Consider the following 22,404-nt stretch of genomic DNA (forward strand, 5'->3'; position numbering starts at 1 on the left):
AACAGGGTTTCTCTGTGTAACAGCTGGGACTGTCCTAGAACTCCGTTTGTAGATCAGGCTGGCCTTGAACTCACCTGCCCCTGCCACCCAAGTGCTGGGATTAAAGGCATGTGCCACCACACCCCAGCTTTTTATTTTTCTTCAGATGTTTCTTTTTTTCAATGTGTCCTAGTGACATTCTTATTTTTCTAGCTAAGAGTTCATTCACATGCTGGTTCAGTGTTCAGACAATGGCTGTTTGACCTCAGGATGCTGGGCTAACACCACAGTGGCAGGAGTAAGTGGTGAGGAGTGTCTTTACCTAAGGGCAGACAGGAATCAGCCACAAGGGCGCTATCTACAAGACTCCAGCTTATAAGCAAAACTCAACTTGGGGCTGTACTTTATGCTGTAAGTTTGTTAAACACAAATACTGTCTGAAAACATGAACTGTAAAGAAATCTTAATACTCCATTTAACAATGTGCTCCATTACATTTTCTACTAAAAAGAACTTACAAAGACTGGATTTTAATTTTAAAAGTTCAATTCAACATTTCCTTCCTGTACTACAGCATAGACACTGAAAGAGACTCAACATACATTTTCATTGAGTTTACTTGCTTCAAGGCGCATCCTGGTCTTCTCCATATTTTCAATTTCTTGGACTATTTCAGCAGCTATTAAAATAAGAGGGGGGGAAAAACTCAATTATAGTGCTTGATCATTACTCTATGCCTATGTGAGGTTTTAAGAGAAAGACAGATATAAATACATGTGGATTCTGTCTCCTTTTTGCAAGAAAATAAGTGTGGTGCTTTGAAAGAGAATGGCCTCTACCGACTCATAAATTTGAATACTAGGTCCCCAGTTAGTGGAAATGTTTGGGAAGGATTAGGAGGTGTGGCCTTGTTGGAGGAAGTGTGTCACTGGAGCTGGCTTTAAGGTTTCAAAAGCCCACTTAGGCCTCTCTCTCTCTCTCCCTCTCTCTCTCTCTCTCTCTCTCTCTCTCTCCTTACCCCCTTCCTACCCTCCTCTCTCCCTCACTCTGTTTGAAACTTGCACATCAGATGTGACTCTTGGCTACTACTCCATGCCTGCTGGCCTGCCACACACACCCCCTTCCATAATGGTTATAGACTCACCCTCAAACTATAAGCAAGCCTCCAAGTTGACTTGGTCTTGGTGTTTCATCACAATAGAACAGTAATTAAAACAGTAAGTCTAACAATATTTCAACATAATACATTGCAAGAAGAAATGTGGAGTTTTAACATTCTTCTATGTATCAAAAGAAAACTGTAAGAAATACCATGTCATTTTTGTCTTCTCTCTTGAATATATAAACAGCAATTCCAATGAAATAAAACTAATTTACTACTATGAGTTAAATTCTTAGAGAATATCCACTCAAACTCTGATATATTAAATGTAGTGAAACTTGCCAAGCAGAGAGAAAGATCTGCATATACCAAGGGAAATGCCCTTGCCTCTAAAACCAGTATCTGTAGACAGTTTCAAACCAACTACAGCGGAGAGATCAAGAGAATGTTCTGTCACACATTAAATGCCTTTCGTTAAACATAAACTGTGCAGATTTTGCAAATGCTGTCTTTTGGTATCAAAAGTCAATCTATTTAAGTGCATGGGATAGAATAAGAACTGACAGTCATTTATACTCATTTATATGTAAAAAAGATACTGTCTGTAATTTGCATCAAAATATTGTACAGTGAAGGCTTGTAATGGTAGATGAAAAACTAGAATGGCTTGATAATTGGTTACATTGTAGGATAGATACAAAAGATTTTCTTTCCCAAGCACTGAGATGTATCTGCCTCCTTGATAGTGTAAAGCTGGTAGAAACAATGTAAACAGAATCATCTGAGAGCAAGAACTGTTTATCTCCTTGTGAACTAACTTACTGAGTCATAATAGGAGGAAAAAACATTTTCATTCTATCCAATGCATTAACACAAGTACCATTCAAGACATATGGACCATGCCACAGTAGTTAGAAAATTATATTAGGGAGGGTACAAGTTAAGGGTTTAAGCTATTTTCAAAGAATTCTGATTCTGTGTAGAGAGCTAACAATAGTATCACCATCACTATAATGATAAGGAAAAACTATCCAACTATAATTTTTCTTGAATCAATCAGAGTTAAAGTCAAACAGTAATTACATGCCCAAAAAAAACAGGTAGCAAGCTTGGGACAGATCATGAGCATCAGGTAACAAAAAGCAATGTCCAGGAGCTAGTATGCAATGACCTTACATCTGGGTAAGATCACAGCTAAACTTTTTGATGGATTGCAAAAGGTGAAGGGTAGCTACCAAGAAAGCATAAAACATAAAAACAAAACAACAAAAACACAACTGAAAAGCTCAGGAACATCAATTGCAAGCTTTTCCTACAGAATGCCAGCACTTCCATTTTTCTGCTTCCTGGCACTCTGAGATAGTAGGAGTCTCAGCTGTACACTCAGCATCATAGACTTTCCATGCCTTCCCACCCATGTGTCAACTCAATCAATGAGTCAGAATAAATCTTCCCTTCTTCGAGTTGCTTCCTCTCAGGTATCTGATCACACCGATAAGAAAAATAACTGATACAAAAAATTAATACAGAACAAGCTGGGCTTGGTGGTACATGCCTTTAATGCCAGCTCTTGGAAGGCAGAAGCAGGTAGATCTCTGAGTTCAAGACCAGCTTGGTAACAGAGTGAGTTCCAGGATAGCCAGGCCTACACAGAGAAACCCTATCTTAAAAATCAAAAACAAACAAATCAGTACAGAAAATGGAGTCATTGTAACAAACCTGCCATTTGGTTCCCAGGCCTCTAAAGTAGCATGCAGAGGGACTGTGGAAGAGTGTGAGGCTGCAGGCTAGAGTCCTAGAATACCCTAAGTGCAGCTTGATAGCCCAGTGTGGTAGGAAAGAGGAGGACCAGAAAGCTGAAATGTGAACAATAAAGATTCTACTCAGGGGGTTTCTGAAGGCAACAAGAGCTCTACAAAGAACTATAGCAAGGCTATATATGTTATACTCTAGCAAAGAATATGACTGCAATCTGCCCATGTTCTGACTGTTTCAGTAAGGCTAAATTAAAAAATAATTCACAGAAAAAAAAAAAAGAGCAGAAAAATATTTAAAATATGCAGTTTGAAGGAAAAGGAGTTTGAGCCCGGATGAAGTAGTGGACAGAAAAGCAGTGTAGCAGAAAAGATCTTTAACCATGAAGGCAGTGGAACCAGGGGTGAACTTGTAGCTATTACCCAACTCATTTAGCTCAAGGAGGCAGAGTGGAAAACACTGCAGCCAGATGTTTAGAGACAACCAAACCTGGGAGGAGGGGAAATCCTAGGATATTGACAGTAATCTCAGGAGGTATTTTCACTTTATAAAAATGTATCACACCTTGAGCTTTTCTGATTTTATATCACTTCATTTTTCTAAAAAAACATAAGGCAATTCTTAATGAATAAAGAATTCCAAAATGTATGCATAGGCAAGTGAAAATTATGTGGAGAGATACTGACATTTTCATGAATTGGTACCAAGTAAGGATGTTTGTTTATGTATAATAATCATGATGGAAACATCCATGAAGTTCTAAGTACTTGCTGAGGTACTGTACTAGATAGTTTGGATGCATCCTATCACCTCAAAGACATTACACAGCATGTAGAATTATAATCCTCATTTTATGGATGAGAACACTAGAATACAGAGATGTGACGTGTTCATAGTCACTCAGCATAAAGGAGGACTATAGGACTTTAGATCCATCTCTGGAAAGATACTCAAAAAATTGGCAACAGTGACTATACTGCGAAGGAACTGGGGCTAAGAGACAGCCTGAGAGGAAGATGGCCTTAGCATAATGTTCTCTAGCTAGCTCTTGGAGGGATTCATTTACATATCTTACCTACTGCCAAATAGGTATTTATTAAAATTCTTCCTGTGTTTGATAATCTCTGAGCTCTACCTTGCTTTATCCAAAGATGAGCACAGATGTATTTACCTGATTTAGGATGCAAAGCATCACACTGGGCATTGTACATGTGTACAAATTCTTGGTGCCTTTTAATAAGCTGCTGTTTGTTTCCTTGAATAGATAAGCCATGCTGTTTCATCTTTTTCTTTAAATCACGATCAGAGAGCAAGTTATACACAGTTTTGGGCAGTGGCTTCCTTTTGTGAGCAGAACTAAAATGGAAAAGAAAAGAGAGGGCAATCTGAGGATTACTGTGAATTATCAAATACTCTCAATAAAATAGAATCTTACCTTCCCAACACCTGAAGGATTAGAAAATTAGTTGTGCCATTAAGATAAAAAAGAAGAGAATAAAGAGATAGCTTAGTCAGTGAAGTGCTTGCCTCACAAGCATGAGTTTGACCTCCATCATCCATATAAAAAGTTGGGGAGGTGAAAACAAGGGCATCCCTAGAGCTTTCTAGTCAGATAGCCTAACTAACCAGCAAGGCCAGGTCCCATGAAGAGACTGAATCTCAAAGAATAAGGTAGAACATACTCCTGGGTATGATATCCAGGGTTGACCTGTCTTTCACACACATGCTAACATACACATACACCCCCTACACATGAACATGCATACCTACAGCCATGCAAAGGTAGATAGATGGGCAGGGTCTAAGCATATGCATTCTGAGTAGAGGTTCAGCTCTGTGGACAATTAGGCACAAAATAAGCAGTATCCAAAGTGGTCTTTACAATTGCAATCATTTCAAAATAACAGCAAATCAGTAAGATCTTAAAAGTAACAGGGTTTAAAATAAAATTTTTAAAAAGATAAGCAAGGAGAGTTCAAAAAGACTGTGTTTCCCAAACTTCAGGGACCACAGAACTACCAGGAGAGCAAGTTTTAAATGCAGAGATGTTCAGTTACTTTCTCTACAGCACCAATCCACATGGTGCAGGCCTGAAGTAAAAACTGAAAATCTTTCTTTTCCAGGTTCCTAAGGTAAATCTAATGAAGTGTTCCAAAGGTCATACTGGAACGCTATTACAGTCAAGTATAGATAAAACAATTCTACACACACAAGGACCATTTTCTGGCTAAATTATCTCTTTATGCTGTTAGTAAAGCCTGAGAGCCAAAAATAACTACTTAATTATAAAAGGACCTGGAAAACGCAACAGAATCTATGTTTCCAAAATTGTTCTTCTTATAATGACATCCAACTGGGCTCTACAAGATTGGTGACATTATGGTAAAATAAAATCTCAGTAAGTAGTATCAACTGAATCATTCTGCAGTGTTTTCAGCAAGCACAAAGAGAGGAGCAATTTATTGTCTCTAACTAAAACATTTATTTTATAAAGGACAAACAATTACATTTACAACAACTATGAAATTATAATAAAGATCTGTAGTGTCCACTGGCATTCACAATGAAAGCCACACCAGACATCAACCAACCATCTCTGTCAAGAATTTGAAACTACAAGGGCTGGAGAGATGGCTCACAAGTTAAGAGCACTGGCTGGCTGTTCTTCCAAAGGATGCAAGTTCAATTCCCAGCACCCACATGGCAACTCACACCTGTCTGTGACTCCAGTTCCAGGGCTTCTGACACCCCTACACAGACATGCAGGGAAAATACCAATGATTACAAAATAAAAATAAAACAAGTAAGAATTTGAGATTATGAGGCCAGAAAAACATGACATGACACTGATTTTTTTCTATGCTGACTCAGTGAACCTTAAATCATATGTCAAGGGTCTCAGAACCAGGACATCAATCTCAGAACCAACTGACAGTTCCACACAGGGCGGGTAAGGGTTATCAGGCACACCCAGCAGTTAACCTTTTAGTGTTGTAAGAGACTGTAAAGCACAGAGACTCTGATGTGACCAAACCCCAGGCCAGGATATAACTAAAAATATTCAGCTCCATGTTTCCCTAAGTGTGCCTGAGCAATTTTGTTAAAAAAAAAAAAACAAAACAAAAACAAAAACAAAACAAAAACAAACAAAAACAAAAAACCTTGGAGTAAAGCAAGTTTAGAAATTATGAAACAAAACAAACTCCAGCAGCTTTCTTGAGTGCGGGACTTCTCAGGACCTTCAGTCTACTAAGAGTGACACAGTTCTAAGTTCTAAGTTGCACTGGAGACCAACTGGCAGGGCTCTCTATGAAGCCAGATTTGGGAGACCATTAGACAGAGCTAAAAGTTATTAGAAGAAAACAATATAGTCAAGATAATCAGTGCCAATTTCTTACTCTTCAAGGAAAAAATACTCAGATTTTCTACTTCTAACTTATTCTCTTAGAGAAACCGAAGGAAAAGAGCAAGTCATGCTCTTTCTAATGGCTTAGAAGTTATCTTGGGAGCTACTGATTTGTATTATTCCAAATTCCCCCTAACTAAGCAACATAAACATCTAAATTCTATTCCCATCAACAAACTTGTTGGTACAAGAAGGCAGTCCTTGTGAGCACAGGACTGCCCAGGCTTGGAGTCAAGAACAGCTTGTGCTGTGAGTTAGCAACACATCACCACACTTCAACATCAGCCTTTGTAAGTTACGGCAGTACAGCCTGTCCCTTGAAACCTGCATTCACTCTACTTATTCATAGAGGCTCCTTTTTAGTTTTAATAATCATATCAGTTAGATGGTCCTGTCTTTGGAGAGAATGCTTTTGGGAGAATGCCCTTCACAACAGATGAAACATAAGCCTTCCTCCAACTTTCCAGGTATCACTAATATATATTGTCAGCCTCCTTCTTCTCTTCCATAGCTATCTCTAGTCCAACTTATTCTTTCCAATGTTCCCCAATTTCATTCCCTGTGCTCACCACTGTTTTACTTACTATCTGACAATGGCCAGAAGATTGTGGCCTGTACCCTACTTCTAAAAATAACATCTTCCCTTGCTGACCATGCCTCTCCCAATTATATCCCTCTACCATCACTTGACTCAAACAAGATACTTCTGCTTCCTTATTGCCTCTACCAGCCAGATTCCTGAAGCCCTGATATTTAACTTCAATTAAAACATCACTCCTTGAACACACAAGTGGACTAGTTTTAGATTTGGTGACTTTGATACACAAAGGAGGCAAAGTAGCACAGTGGTTTGGGTACAAATACTGATCTCACAACTTATTAATAATGTCATCTCTCAGTGTTTTGGAGAGAAGGCCTTTACATTGCACACATATTCTCTGGCAAGAAAGGAAGAAATAGGGGTGTGGGGCTAGAACGTAACTGTAGCCTAGACTGACCTACTTTTCTATGCTGCCCTTGATTCTCCTGTCTCAGCTTTCTGAATGCCACGACTGCAGGTATACACCACTATATCCAGCTAAAAATATTCTTCTGTCCATTTTTATATATGTTAATAGAATAGCCTATTCAAAAACTAATTTTTGAAGAAGCTACTAGGTAGTAGGCTTTGAATTAAATTCTCAGCACCATATAAATACAGACAAATATACAGTAAGTTTGATTTAAATTAATATTTAAAATATTAAATTTTTCAATTCTTTAAAGATTTATTTAAAATATTAAGACATCCTAAGGACTATGAAAGATTTTACATGTTCCAAATTCAAGCTGTCCTTGATTTCTTTGGGGGCAAGACCTTTGTATGATAGTTTGAGAATTCTAAAAAGAAAATAAGTTTTAAAAGCTGAGTGAATTAGCCTGGTAGTAGTGGTGCATGCTTAGGCAGATCTCTGTGAGTTCAAGATCAGCCTGGTCTATAGATCAAGTTCTAGGACAGTCAGGGATACACAGAGAAACCCTATCTGAAAACAACAACAACAAAAGGACAAGTGATTCTCAGTCAGTAGTTTCTCTAAGTCATACTGCAACAGTGAGCAAGCACTGGTCCACTACTGGCATATGGCAGAGTGTGAGCTGAAGAAGGGACAAGAGCGAGGGAATGCAAAGGAAGCCAACGTTAAAGGAAAAATCAAGCAGGAAAGGAAACAGGAAACAAAAGGAGTCCTGGTTTTGATTCATGACTATAAAGCAAAGAAGGACCCAGGCAAAGCAGGTTAGTGGCTAAGCCCAGCTTTCTTACCTTCTAAGACTTTCCTTCTTCTCTTCACGTGACAAGCAACTGTCTAAATGCTTATTGATGTGATTTTCTGGAATGCTGACCCCACAAACAGGACAAGACACTGCATTAAGAAAAAAGAAGAAGAAAAGAAAAAAGAGAGACTTTATTAGCCATAGAAAGGGCTACCTGGTTATAACTTTTCTACCAAGGTACCAACAAACCATAACATAGAGTTTTCCCAGGCCCTAGGACCATCTGACACAGGACAAACTCAATCCAGACAACTTTGTAATAAAGTTACAATCTGGAAGAAGCTACTGAGCTCCCTGTTCCCAAGAGGGCCAGGTATGCCTGCAGCTTTGTGGAGTTGCAGTGAAGTGGAGGTATCAAGAGTCCATCATGGGTAAAAAGCAGTGGTCAAGGAAGGGAGAATTGTAGCACCACAATCTCCAGGTTCCTTGCTCCTGTCTTTAATAGAACACAGAGAATTGTATCTATTTTACATGTTATGGTTCTTTCTAAGATTTCATTTGGGGAAACAAAAAGTTCTACAAGAGTTGAAAACATCTCCCTATGAAACTAAAAACACAACAGCAAAAACCATAGAAGACCATAGAAAGAGTGATCCTGGTTGAGATGTGGTAGAAGATACACATAATCAAAAACCAAACAAACTTCCCAACACTACTAGCCTTCAACTGTGGGTTGTGTAGGTTTGCTGAAGACACACATTCCTAGTAAATTATGAGGTCACAGAGATTGGTTACAGCCTTTCCAAATCACCCTTCCCACCATAACCCAGGCTGTTACCATTAGGCCACTCTGTACCACTGTAGCATGAAAACATCAGAGATAACATGTAAACAAAGGAGAAATGTACATTTCAGTAAACCTGTATTTACCATACAGGTGCATGCCAGCTCTGGCTTTCAGTTACTCTGTCAGTCTGTGGGTACACTGTAGGAAGAGTAAATCAGAGACATTTGGGAGGAAGAGCTAGGAAGTAAAGTAGGGTCACTACAGTACATGCCAAAGGGCATTAAGCCACAGGCAAAACATCAAGGTAGTGTTCAACCAGTGGTTAACTCTTTAAGAGTTAACTGCATGAGATGAGAGGGTTCCCATCTAAAAACAGAAAGCTACATGAGAAGCATTAACTATTAAACTTTCACTTCTGCAAGAATCATCCTGATTCCTACTTATGATAAAGACAAGGACCCTACCTCTAAGCATTGACAACATCAATGTCTAAGACCCTCCCCCCCTCAAAAGTGCTGTCTATTAATCTTACACCACATGGATGTAAGGCATGAAAAGGATGAAAAGGCATATATAAAAATGACTTCCTACCTTTAGTGTCCAGTTTCATGGTGGATGTAGAGGGTGTCACAGGACCATTAGCATCTGAAAGACCAAGTACTGTCTTTCCTATGAGACTTGTCTCTTTAATCTCAGCAGAGGTACTTATCTCCTTTTGAGGGCTGAATTTCCTGTCATTTTCTTTTCCCAACAACTCTGATACACAGCCACCAGTTTCTTTAACCAGAAACTTGTCCATTAACCTGTTCCCCTGTTTGACAGGATGTTTGCTGGCTTCAGCATTATGTACTTTAACAACAACTTTCTTTGAGGTGGAAGACACAGGAGATATGGGTGGTGACTCTATAGCAAACTGCAACAGACGAGTCCTTGAAAAACACAAAAAGGGGAGAAAAAAGACAGGAAATTAAGATGTTAAATTGGACATAATAAACTGGGATCTTCCCAATTAACACTTGTTTCTCTGAAACACAGAATTTATGTCACAATCACAACCAAACTAAAGAGTTTCTTTTAAGATAAGAAACAGAGCCATAAATCAGAATTAAAAGGCAGTTTCTAAGAGTTCAAGCATAATAGGTTCTAGCTGATGATATGAGACTTACTCTACAATGGCTAAGTAAAATCTGGAGAAATACATGAAGCAACAGTTAGTATCACTACCACACAATCAACACAGAAGTTTGATCCTTGGGACCCAACATTGGCCCAAGATCTTCACTCAGAAGCATTTTCTGGGATTTGTATACTGCACTGACATCTAAACAGGAAAAGTAATCTCCCTGTGTAGAGAGCAGAAGTGGTGAGGATTAGGGACACAGGGTGCTTGGCATGCGGGACCCATGAAAAGGAACCTTCTCACCCATTGCAAGCATCTCCAGGGTATACAAGGGCAAAAAACACACAGGGGTCTGATAGGAAACAGACAATGGTAAACAGATGCCAGAGGCCAATGCTGGAAAGACCTTTAGCTTAGCCCAGCCAAGTGGAAATATCCTCATGAAGACCACAGGGATAGAGGTGAGATATTACTGAGGCTGTACCTGCGGAAACAGGACCATTATGTGCACAGTATGTATGTTTACACAAATGTGTATTCATGTACATGTATGTCTTTATTTCTATACATGTAAAACTCATGTGTATGCATATATACATGTGTAAGACTAAAATTGAGTCTAATAATACACTGCACCAACCCTTAATGGAACAAAAGCAAAGAGCCATAATTTAATTGCCTGTCAGAACAAAACACACTATCTTTCAAAGAAAGATTTTACAGCTTCTACAATGATCTACATTTGGTCTACAATGTACATAAAGAAGAAAGAAAATAGCTACGAGTCAAGCCATAAAATATTCAAAAGAAACAGAAGAGGAGTTTATTTTTATTATGAATTAGTACTGAATTGTATCAGATGCATTTTCTGCATTCATTATGATTGTATACATTTTTCTACTTTGATAATACATTGATTTTTCAATGTATCTTAAATTTTTATGCCTATGTTTCACTGTTTCACCAATGACTCTTATGACTGCTCATGAAAGATTACTGGAGTAGTTTTCCTTTCCTGCCTGTCTGGATTTATCAAGGCTCTGCTTCTTTCTTTACCTCCCACCCTCCTTTCTTTTCTCTTCATTTCTTTCTGTACAGAGTCTCACTATGCAGCCCTGGCAGGCCAAGAAATCATCAATCTGATAAAATGTTACTTAAAAAAAAAAAAAACTCACTAGAATCAATCATTAGTGATAACAAATGAGACATCCTCCCCAAGACTGACACATGTCTACCAGCACCATCTCTCTTAAAACTGCAGAAAATGTCCTGAGCTAAAGGTAAGAACAAAAACAATATGTAAGGGAAAAAAAGACAAAAAAAAAAAAAATTAATTTCCACAGGAAAAGTTAGGTACAAGGTAGGTAAGAGAGGGGGAGTTCATTATACTACCTTTCCTACTTTCATATATATTTAGATTCTTCCACAGTTAAAAAAAAAAAGATTAAAAATAAAGAAAAGTAAGCTAAGGGTGGTGGCACATGCCTACAATCTCAGCATTCAGGAGGCTGAAGCAGAAGATTCTGATTCAAGCCCAGTTTCAGATAAACAATGATGCCATGTCTTTAAAAAAAAAAAAAAAAAAAATCAAAAAAAGAGAAAGGGAAATGTGGGAAAGAAAGAAGAGGAGGAAGTCAGAAAGAGGGAAACGTAGGAAGGTTAAAAGAAACATCTAAGGACCCTGGTCTTAGGGAGGAAACATAAATTTAAAAAAAAAAATACAGAACCATCATTTTCAATAGTCTCTTTTCTTTCCAGTCTCTAGATTTAGTACAAAGAAGGTTCAAGAAAAGCTTTCCTCTCATAATGACAAAGGAGAGGAGACAGTCAGTATTCAACCACAAATGAGACACCACTGATCCTTTCAGCATACTAGTGATAATTTTTTGCCTTTATTCCACAATTCAGATGAACTGAATTCCAATTGGCTCTCTTATTTCGAGGCATGTCAATAAAGACTATGGCAGACAGTAGCAGCAAGGTCACACAATAAACTATTCTTGAGGCTAAAATTAAAATCCATTAACTTATTCCGGTACCACCTACTCTTGCCAGAGAAGCACAAAAGAAAGCAAAGCCTATACTCTTGTATTAAGGGGAGAAAGAACAGGCTTATACAAAGTATGTATAATGAAGCGAAATACAATGGGCCAAGAAAACAGCTCAATGATAGAGAGATTCCCTAACTTGTAGAAGCTCGGGGTGCCAGTCCCACACAAGAAAAACAGAGGACATCTAAAACCAAAACATTTATACCCAAAATAAGTTGAGTGAAGATGTTAATTTCCAAATTGATGTTTACATTTAAATGGAATTGGTCACTTTCCCTTCATCTCCACCACCCTTATAAATTCTTATCAAAGTGATCTGACAGGGCAGAACCTAACAGCACTCATCACAAGCACTCAGTTATCTCATGGACAGATTATGGACTTGTAGAGCTGGAAAGGCTATCAGAGAGGAATCAGCATTTCATTGTACAGATGGGTAAATAAAGTCCCAAGTCCAAGTCATCCAGTTGGAAAACATACAGATTAGATCTCAGACAGCTGACAGAGCCCCAACTGCCCACCACAGGGCGTCTTGCTCTGAGTAAATAACTATGACACAGAAAGTATAGAAGAAGCTTGCAGACTTGCTAACCACACACGTAACCTCTTCTCTTTAGAATGTGGCCAAGAATCAAACTCACACTATGTCTCTAGGTGCATAGGTCACTAAGGCCACACAATAAATTTAGCTACACTACTGGAGTCCCTGCAAATGTTTGTTCTGATCTGAAGCATGCAAAGAGCAGTTTAGAATCACATGATGAAAACAGAGGCCACTAAACAATCTTTTTTTCTTTTTATTTTATGTGTACAAGTTTTTACCTGCATGCATCTGTGTATCACGTGTATGCAATGCCTGCAGAGGCCAGAAGAAAGCACTGAGTCTCCTGGGCCTGGAGTTAGAGACCATTGTAAACTGCCATGTGGGTGCTAAGAATGAAACCCCAGGCCTCTGAAGAGCAGTGAGTGCCTTCTCCAGCCCCTACAGCACATTCTTAGTAGCACCTTAAAGCATCGAGGTGTGAGATGGAAATGCACAGTAGTAATAGAATCTTGTTTCATATTCCTCTGTACCAAGTATACCAAAATGACCTTTACATAACTCTTATCTGTACATCCATCACCAGCACCATTTATCTTTTCAGATGAAGATACTGGGGTCAAAAGGGTAAATCTCTTGACTGCACTCATAATCAGAGAACCAAGACTAGAGTCCAGTGCCACCTGAATGCAAAGCTAGCGTGCTATAAATGACACCATAAGCATAACCACAGGGGAACTCACATCCTGTTTGTGAGATGCTAAGAGCATTACCTGCTATTATTGTTATCTAAAATGTTTTGGTAAATTCTCTGACAATTTCAAACATATATAAAACTGTACTCTGACCAATTTCACCTCCCTTGCCCTCTATCACCCCCTTCCACTCCATCGGAACTCTTCTCCCAACAAGTCCTATCATCCTAATTTCATATCTCCCTCCCTCCCTCCCTCCCTCCCTCCCTCCCTCCCTCTCTCTCTCTCTCTCTCTCTCTCTCTCTCTCTGACCTACTGAGTTTACTTAGGGTTGATTACACGGGAATAAGGCTGGGTTTACTTACTAGAGCAGAGTCAGCTTATCAGTGACTATATCACTAAGGATGTAGTAGTGGCAGAGGCAGCACAGCTCTCAGTTCAAGGCCAGCCTGGTCTGCAAAGCAAGTTCCACACAGAGAAACCCTGTCTCGGAAAAAAGGGGAGGGAGAGGGAAAGAAGAGGGGTGGAAGGAAGGAAGGAAGGTAGGTAGGTAAATCCTTATCCCCAAAGAGCCATCAACTGCCTTGGGGAGGGGTGGGACCAAACTTGACCAACCCAAACAATTCATAAAACCAATGCTAGACTGGCAGCTATTAAAATATATATATATATATATATATTACTACTTAAGACAGGAATGATGTTCTCCTTACAAAACACAACAACAAAAAATTCTAACTAAACTTTTGTTCAAAACAGCAGATTAAGAATTTCCTCTCTAAAACACAGTGTCTTGTTATGTAACCCAAGCTAGCCTCAAACTCATTATCCTCTAGCCTTGGCTAAATGCTAAATGAAGGTGAGCCACCACACCTGGCAAGAGCATTACTTTAAATTAAAATGAGCCAAGAAAAAGTGTGCTCTTTGAAAATGAACACCAAAGGCCAAAAGAAAATGTAAAAGATCCACGTCATCCTGTATCTGAAACCTCTTAAATTATTTCCCATATCTTCTTCTTATTCAATTTAGAATATTACATTTTTAAAAATCAGAATGGCATATAAAATGGTAATGACAGATGCAAAAGACAAGAAATAAAATCAACAAGCAATATAAATACCTTACATTTTAGTCATAAGATTAAACTTCTCCCCTCATCAATCTTAGACCAGAGTTCGAACAAGTATTGATATCGATTAACTTCTATTTCATCCCTACTAACTTTGTAGATGAAGTACCATTGTACTATACATGGTGAACATTCAAGAAATGAGTACCTCAAGAATGACGCTAACAATGGTAATGCCAAAGAAGGCAAGCACAAAGAGAATGACAAAATCCATCTGGGGATCTTGAAATACACAGACACATAAAAACAAATCTCAAAAAGCAAAATCAAACAAAAACAAGTTGAGATGGTTCAGCCATTAAGTGACTTTGGTGAAGCAAGACTATCTGAGTTTAAGCCCCAGGATCCCCATAAAAAGCTGGGGTGGTTGATGCATGGGAGAGGGGCTTGGACCTACCCCAACTTACTGTGCCAGACTTTGTTGACTCTTCATGGAAGCCCTTACTCATGAGGAGGGATGGTCTGCGGGTGGACTGAGTGGGGGGTGGTGATAGGGAGGGCAGGAGGAGAGGAGGGAGGGAGAACTATGGTTGGAATGTAAAATCAAATTTACAAGAATAAATGAATTATTAAAAAAAGAAAGAAAGGAAGGAAGGAAGGAAGGAAGGAAGGAAGGAAGAAAGAAAGAAAGAAAGAAAGAAAGAAAGAAAGGAAGAAAAAAAGGAAGAAAGAAAGAAAGCTGAGGCTAGTCAGAGATAGGCAGAATCTTGAAACTTATTAGCTAGTTAGCCTATCCAAATTTCCAAATTTTAAATCAGTGAGAAACACTCCCCAAAAATGTGGGGAGTGATCAAAGAAAGACCCAATACCAATCTCTAGCTTCCCCCCACACACATGCTAGTGCACCAACATTAACAGGTACACATGTCACACTCACACATACATCCCCCACCAAAAAAAGCCCTAACAGACAAGAGACTTTACAGTAAGAAAGCAATGACTTCAATGGGAGAATCAGAACCATGTATTCTTAATCTAGAAAAGTACATCACTTTTATGTGGCCTCACTAAGGAAGTAGTTAACCCTGAGTTACTGGAATAAACATTAGGAGGGTTCAGAGTACCAAATGTGATCATCTTTAGTACACAAACCTTGAATAAATGTGCAATTCTAATAGCACTCTGATCTGTGATGACATTTTTTTTCTTTTTTTTTTTTTGGTTTTTGAGACAAGGTTTCTCTGTGTAGCTTTGGAGCCTGTCCTGGCATTTGCTCTGTAGACCAGGCTGGCCTTGAACTCACAGAGATCTGCCTGCCTCTGCCTCCTGAGTGCTGGAATTAAAAGCATGTACCATCACTGCCCGACTCTCTGATGACATTTTTAGAGGCAAGGTATTTCCAAGAATGTTCCAACAAGCCAAAAAGTCCCCCTATACATGGTTATGTGAATTAATAACATGATTAAAACAATGCAAGATATGTTGGGTAAAATAAAACAATACAAGATATGTTTGATAAAAAAAATGCTTTCTTATATCCCTTTAGGTGACCCACTCAGTCACGCATTCATGCATTTGACAGTTAAGAAGCAAAGCTATGAATGAGAACTTTATAGAGAAGCAGGTAGTTTAGTTACATTCTCACACAGCATACCATATTACACATGCCAAGTAAATCTGATTAAGAATTAATATGTTAAAACATACAAATAGAATCAACTACAGATATATGTACACAAAAGTTTTAGTATACACAACTGCACAGACACACGTATTCCCTAGCGCTATCCATTAAGAAGCCTCAATGCCTAACACCCCAGTAGCAACACAACATCAACTATAAACAGAGCCAAATCAAATTTTAACATGCAGTTATTCAAAAGAAGAGACTTTCTATTAAACAGAGGAAATCCTATAACTACATATTAGAACTTTCTCATGTGTGCAGTGACTATTATCACTTCCCTTCTGCTCCAGTATGTAACCCTGCACTCCCTAACTGAATGGGGATGGGGAGGAGGTACACATAAAAGGCAAAGGCAGTTAGAAGTTAGTCACAAAACTTCATCATACCGTGCAAAATTCATGCTTTTTACCAGTTCATCTAAAAGGCGATTATTTCTCAGGTCTGGTTCTGTTACTGCCTAGAAAAGAAAAATAAGATATGGAAAAGGTCAGTTTTTGAAAATGTCTGACCTGTCCTCCTGGGGCTCTCTGTCCCAATCATCTTCCAGGAAAGCCTCAAAATAAAGTCAATTCATCACATACTAACTCAGAACTTTAGCCAGTGAATCAGAACTTGCTAACTGAAAGCCTTATAACAGCTCTCAAAAGCATGTTAAAACAATCTGCTATTTACTCTGCACCAACTAAGACAAAAGCCAATATGAGCAAGGATTTTTCTTCAAAATACCAAACCTACACCTTTCCCCAAATTACTCAGAAACAGAGGAGAGAGGCTTCTAAGTAATAACACTGCAAGAGGAACTAAGTGTTCACAGAAGGTTAAAAACAAGAACTCAAAACTACAGAAGCAGCAGCCAGCACTGCAGTGTGAATATTTTCTGGTATGCCTTGGTGCTAAGTCCATCTGAACAAAGGCTGCACAGCAGTTGCAAAGACGTCTGAAGTTGGAAGCAACTGCATTGTTTATGACACTGGGAAACAGTTTAGGCAAGTTCAGTAACCTCCTGACCCAGTGTACTAGCCAGAGTGGTAGCCACTTCCTGCAGTGTCCAGTTCAGGAGAGCCAGCTCTCCTCTTCCTTTACCCAGACATAGGTTTGATTTCCCATTCTAGCCCCCTCTCTACCTGTTCTCACCTTTAGAAAAAGTTTCAGGGGTGGCCAGCACACTTGATATTTGTTCTAAAGGGCTGGCAGTAGGAGACCAGGGAGGCTTGGGTGAACCCAGGTGCCATGGATCTCTTGCCTCCTCTACAAACACCAGTCCTTCACAAAGAATCCCACCACTAGTTTTCATCCAAAATGAGAAACCATACAAACATAAATTGAGCCGAAGAGTATTACAGCCTTTTACTTCACAAAATACATTTACGGTATCAAAAGTCCTGATGAAAAATGGAACAAAACCTAAATCTCTTATGTATACTTGAGAAGTCTTTCCTGCAAACAGTCAAGTGGTTTAATTCAGTGACTACATATGATCCCATGCATTTTTGTGGACAGAGGAAGCAAAAAAATCTGTCCCAATCGAATAAATTAAAAACAATAAATAAATGAAAACTTACCACACAACAAGTTGGGCACTGAGTTTTATAGGACAAAAATTTTCTTATACAAAGAGAACAATCTGCAAAAAGACACAAAATGCAACATAGGAAGTTATGCTATTCAGTAATGTAGGAATCTGACTTTTAACAAAATTTTGGTCTAAGAGTACTTCCATCACTATATCATTATAATTATAATCTTAAGTTTCTAGTGCCTACTTGCTCCACAAGTATTTGCATGTGTAACTAAAAGCACTGTTAAGGAAAGCAAATGCATCTAATACAATTAATTTCTAAGCTCTCATACCACTAAGCACACACCACCCCCTCTCTGCTCCATTTATGAACCACAGGAACACACAGATGTGCCAGATAACTACAGCCTAATCCTGTGATGCCCACGCCCCTATGCTTAATAAGTACTTGGATGGTAGGTGCCAAAACAACACACAAAGCTAAGCGTTGGGGGTTTTTTGGTGTTGTTTTGTTTGTTTAGTTTTGTTTTGTTTTTTCTCAAAGAGCCAACCAAGTGTAGGGCAACTACATTACAATTCAAGCAGTAAATAAGTGCCTACTAAATTCTTCACAGCTGAGGCACTTTAAGATACACTCTCAAAGAAAACTATCTGGTGGAATACCGCATGGGTGGCTCCTTTACATGAAGGCCAACTTCAGTTGAATCAAGGAGTTTTATTAAAAACAAACCATTTAGTTAAGGAAGCAAAACAAGTATGATTTTGATAGTGCAAATATTCTCAAATAAAGTATTGCCACCTCCAATAACAGTACCACAAGGAGGAAAAAGGAAGGGGCATATTATGGTCAAGGACAGGCAGAAAACAGGTTGAGTTCTTATGGGTATTGCAAAGAAGCTGGAAGTTGCCATTCAGTCGTAACTAACTGAAAAATCAACAACTTACCGAAGAAAAACAAGGTCATGGGCTAAACTGCTACCCCTCCCCCCCCCAAAAAAAAAAAAAAAAACTATACAGGCAGCACTACAGAGAGGAGAGCCCACACACAAAAGGCACCTCACGAGTCAGAAAAGAGACCTGTACTGGAGCCAACACCAAAGAGAACACCTGAAGTGTGACTGATAGATGCTGGAAAGATCAGAAAGCTGGTACCAGGAGTGGGATATTGTTCTGACAAGCCTGACTATGCTGGGTTTTGGAGGAATGTGGCAGACTTTGAGACTTTGGTTTGGACTAGGAAAGCAGTTGAAATGGGGCTTAAAGGGCCATCCTAGTAGGAGCTTGAAGACAGCAATGCTAAGAGCAGTGTAGACTATGAAGGCCCAGCTCAAAAGGATTCAGAGGGAACAATATTAGCAACTGAAATAGAAAACATTCTTGTCATATTTGGGCAAAGAATGTGGCTGCTTTCCACATTTGTCCTAAACTGAAAACAATGGATGAATTTCCTTGGTAGAGGTGATTTGAAGACAGCTGAACACTGACTCTCGAGTGGTTCTTAGTAATCACTCTTCTGTGGGTCTACAATGAAAAAGAACAAGTGGGGCAAAAAGAAATACAAAATTCAGTTTGAGAGAAAAAGAACAGCAGGAAATGTAATGTCAGAGCAAGGCCTGTGCTGAAAGAGAGGAGAAGATTAAAGAAAGGCCTGTTATACAATAGAATAAAGGGAGGGGGTCCACTTAGGGCAAAACCCCATTCAGCAATCAGATGCTGAGGAATTTTCTCTTGCTAAAAACAAAGGAAAGAGCTAGACTGGGTGGTCTAGCTTTTAATCCCAGCACTCAGAAGGCGGAGGCAGGTAGATCTCTGTGAGTTCGAGGCCAGCCTGGTCTACAGAATGAGTTCTAGGACAGTCAGGGCTACACAGAGAAACCCTGTCTGGAGGGGGAGCTTCTACAGATTAATTCAAGGAGCAGGCTAGGCTCTATCCCAATTCCCAATTGGGCAGTAAAACTTGGCAGCATTATTAGCAAGTAAAGTGGTTGTTGGCTAAATAGAGCCACTAAGGTCAGACAAGTGGCAGGAGAGTCCCAGCATGGAGGCCCTGAGAGGCTACTGCATGACAGTGAAGCCTGAATTGTGCTGGAGACCTCACGATGTCAGAGATACCAGAGCCTTGGGATCTCTGGCGAGAAGAGCTGTATACAGGGAGTGGAACTAGTCCAAGAGCAAGGAGTGTGCTGTAGTCAGCAAAATTGGAAGGGAAGAACCATCTAAATCCTCTGACATCAGACATAGAGCTAGAGGATCTGGAGTTTGTCCTGCTGGGTTTCAGTCTTGTGTTGGTCCACTATTTCCTCACTATGCCCCTTTTCCTCCATTTTGGAATGACAAGGTATACTCTATGTCTCAGTATGTTGGAATTATGTAATTTGCTTTTTGATTTTGGGTTTACAAGAGGTTACAATTAAAATACTGCCTTGAGTTTCAAATGAGACTTTAAACTTTTAAAATATCGTAAGACTGGAAAACTATGGGGACTTTTGAAACTTGACAAAATGTATTTTGCATTATTATATGGCCACAAATCTACGGAGGCCAGAGAGCGGAGTGGGGTGGTTTGAATGAAAATGGCCCCACTGGCTCATATATTTGAACATGAGGTCTCCACTCCGTGGAACTCTTACGGAAGGATTAGAAAGTGTGACCTTATTGAAGGAGGTGTGTCACTAAGGGGTGGACCTTAAAGTGTCAAAAGACTCATGCCATTCCTGGTTAGCTCTCCCTGCCTCATGGTTGTGGATCAAGATGTGATCTCTCAGCTACTGCCCCAGCACCATGCTGCTTGCCTGTTGCCTTGGTTCCCACCATGATTGTCGTGGACTCTAACCCTCTGAAATTGTAACCCCCAAATAAACTCTTCTGTGAGTTGTCTTGGTCATCATATCTTATCACAGCAAAAGAAAAGTCATTAAGACACACAGTAAGAAGTCTCCCAGGCAATATTTTAAGTTACAAATTCCTAAACATGGCTGCTGATCTCAGGAACCTACAGGGATGGCTACTGCTTTTAATTTAGTTCCCAGAATCTACTCTCACTTATACTAATTCAGGGGATGTGGGTCATAAAAAAAATAAAATAAATAACATCACTTTAAATCATACTGATGCAACAAAATTTTTAGCTGGTAAGAAAACGCCATCCAAAGGGCAGTGGTGGCACGAGCCTTTAATCCCAGCACTTGGGAGGCAGAGACAGGCAGATCTCTGTGAGTCCAGCCTGGTCTACAAAGCAAGTTCCAGGACATCCAGGGCTGTTACACAGAGAAACCCTGCCTCAAAAAAAAAAAAAACAAAGAATAACATAGATAGATAGACAGACAGACATGAAAAGAAAAAAGAAAAGAAAAGAAAACACCATCCATCTAACTAATAACAAGCACTCCAGAATATCCAGGACTGTGGCTCTGCATAACTTTGTGACCCTCATCTGGAAACACAACACAATGACTTTGGGTTCAGTTTAACTAACCTTCTTCTTAACTCATTCAAACTTTAATAACTAAATGCAAACAATGTTTATTGCTTGTTTCCAAACAAGCAAGCAGAGTGAAACCGAATAAAGTGATTTACAACAATAAATCCTGGAATGGTTAAGGAGCAGCAAGCAATAAATAACTAAGATTCAATCCTATCAATCCAAGACAATATCACACGATAAATCTAGCTATAGATAAAGCCATGTGTATTTCAAAGATCACATTAACTGAAATGGGAAGAACTTTGTCTGATGAAGAAACTGTATTTGTTATATATGACATATCTGTCAGAACTCATTGAACAACCTCATTTTAATGTATGGTGTTACTGTTTGTAAAGATATTAAAATATATTTAGAAACTATCCCCAAAGTTGATCTTGGCTATTAATATGACTCTACCTGGAAAGAAACTAACATTTGTAAAAACCCATTGTGGTGGTTTAAATGAAATGACCTCTACTTTCTCAGGCATTGGAATACATGGTTCCCAGTTGGTGACACTGTTTAGGAAGGTTTAGGAAATGTGGCCTTGTTGGAGGAACTTAATCACTGGGAGCAGGCTTTTAGAGTTTAAAGATACTGTCCATTTCAAGTTCCATCTCTCCACTTCCTATTTAAGGTACCCAGGCTCTAGCCTCCAGCTCCAGTGCCACGCTTGCCTGTAGCCACAATTTCCTGTGGTGATGGTGATGGACTCTTATCTCTCTGGGAAATGCGCATCACATAAACCCTGCCTTCCAAAAGCTGCCTTGCTCATGGTGTTTTATCACAGCAAGAGAAAAGCAATGATACACTCAAAATGAGCCGGGGGGAGGGGTGTTTTGGTTTTGGTATATTGTATGTGGAAGCACTTGCCTGGGTATGTACACATGAGAGCCAATCACCCTCCATCATATTTTTGAGACAAGGTCTCTCACTGAACCTGAAAATCACTCTTGTTACTGTTGTTTTTCCAGGTAGGCTGACTACAGTGAGCACCCAAGACTCACCTACCTCTGTCCACAATGCTAAGGCTGTAGATGTCACAACCCTTGGCTTTTATGTGGGTAGTAGAGAGCAGAACTCATATCCTCTCTTTACCCACTAAACCATATGCCACAGCCTCAAGTCCTGCACATTAATTCTCAGATCTATCTTCTGAAGTAAAAATTACTCAACAGACTTTTACAAATGTTGGGCAATAATTACAAACTCATCCACTTGGTAAGTGACCCTTAAGAGGCAGCACAGGCTTATCTGCAAAGCCAACATTTGTCAACATCTTATTATACCTTCACAGAACCTTTTGTCAAAGCTTTTTCCCAATAAAACCATCTTTTTTTTTTTTTTTTTTAAGCCAAACTGAACTGATTTTTAACTTTCCAAGACAAATATTAACTTAAAGCAGAGGACAAAAAAGATCATAAATCTAAATATTCAATAAGCTAGATGGTGTAAATGACAAATTAACCTCCACA

General features: G+C 39.2%; 1 protein-coding gene across 1 annotated transcript in view; it reads right to left on the minus strand.

Annotated features, from left to right (window-relative positions):
• Rad18 (RAD18 E3 ubiquitin protein ligase) overlaps window positions 1–22,404 on the minus strand; it is a 76,934-nt gene that overhangs the window by 48,531 nt on the left and 5,999 nt on the right. The window contains exons 3-8 of the mRNA XM_051203646.1: window positions 17,507–17,568; window positions 16,331–16,401; window positions 9,373–9,710; window positions 8,044–8,143; window positions 4,008–4,192; window positions 582–658 (exon numbers count right to left, since the gene is read on the minus strand). Of these exons, the coding sequence (XP_051059603.1) occupies window positions 582–658; window positions 4,008–4,192; window positions 8,044–8,143; window positions 9,373–9,710; window positions 16,331–16,401; window positions 17,507–17,568 (833 nt within the window). The remainder of the gene's footprint in view (window positions 1–581; window positions 659–4,007; window positions 4,193–8,043; window positions 8,144–9,372; window positions 9,711–16,330; window positions 16,402–17,506; window positions 17,569–22,404) is intronic.

This window comes from Phodopus roborovskii, unplaced genomic scaffold (genome assembly GCF_943737965.1).
Source record: "Phodopus roborovskii unplaced genomic scaffold, PHOROB, whole genome shotgun sequence".
In the NCBI taxonomy this organism is placed as follows: domain Eukaryota; kingdom Metazoa; phylum Chordata; class Mammalia; order Rodentia; family Cricetidae; genus Phodopus; species Phodopus roborovskii.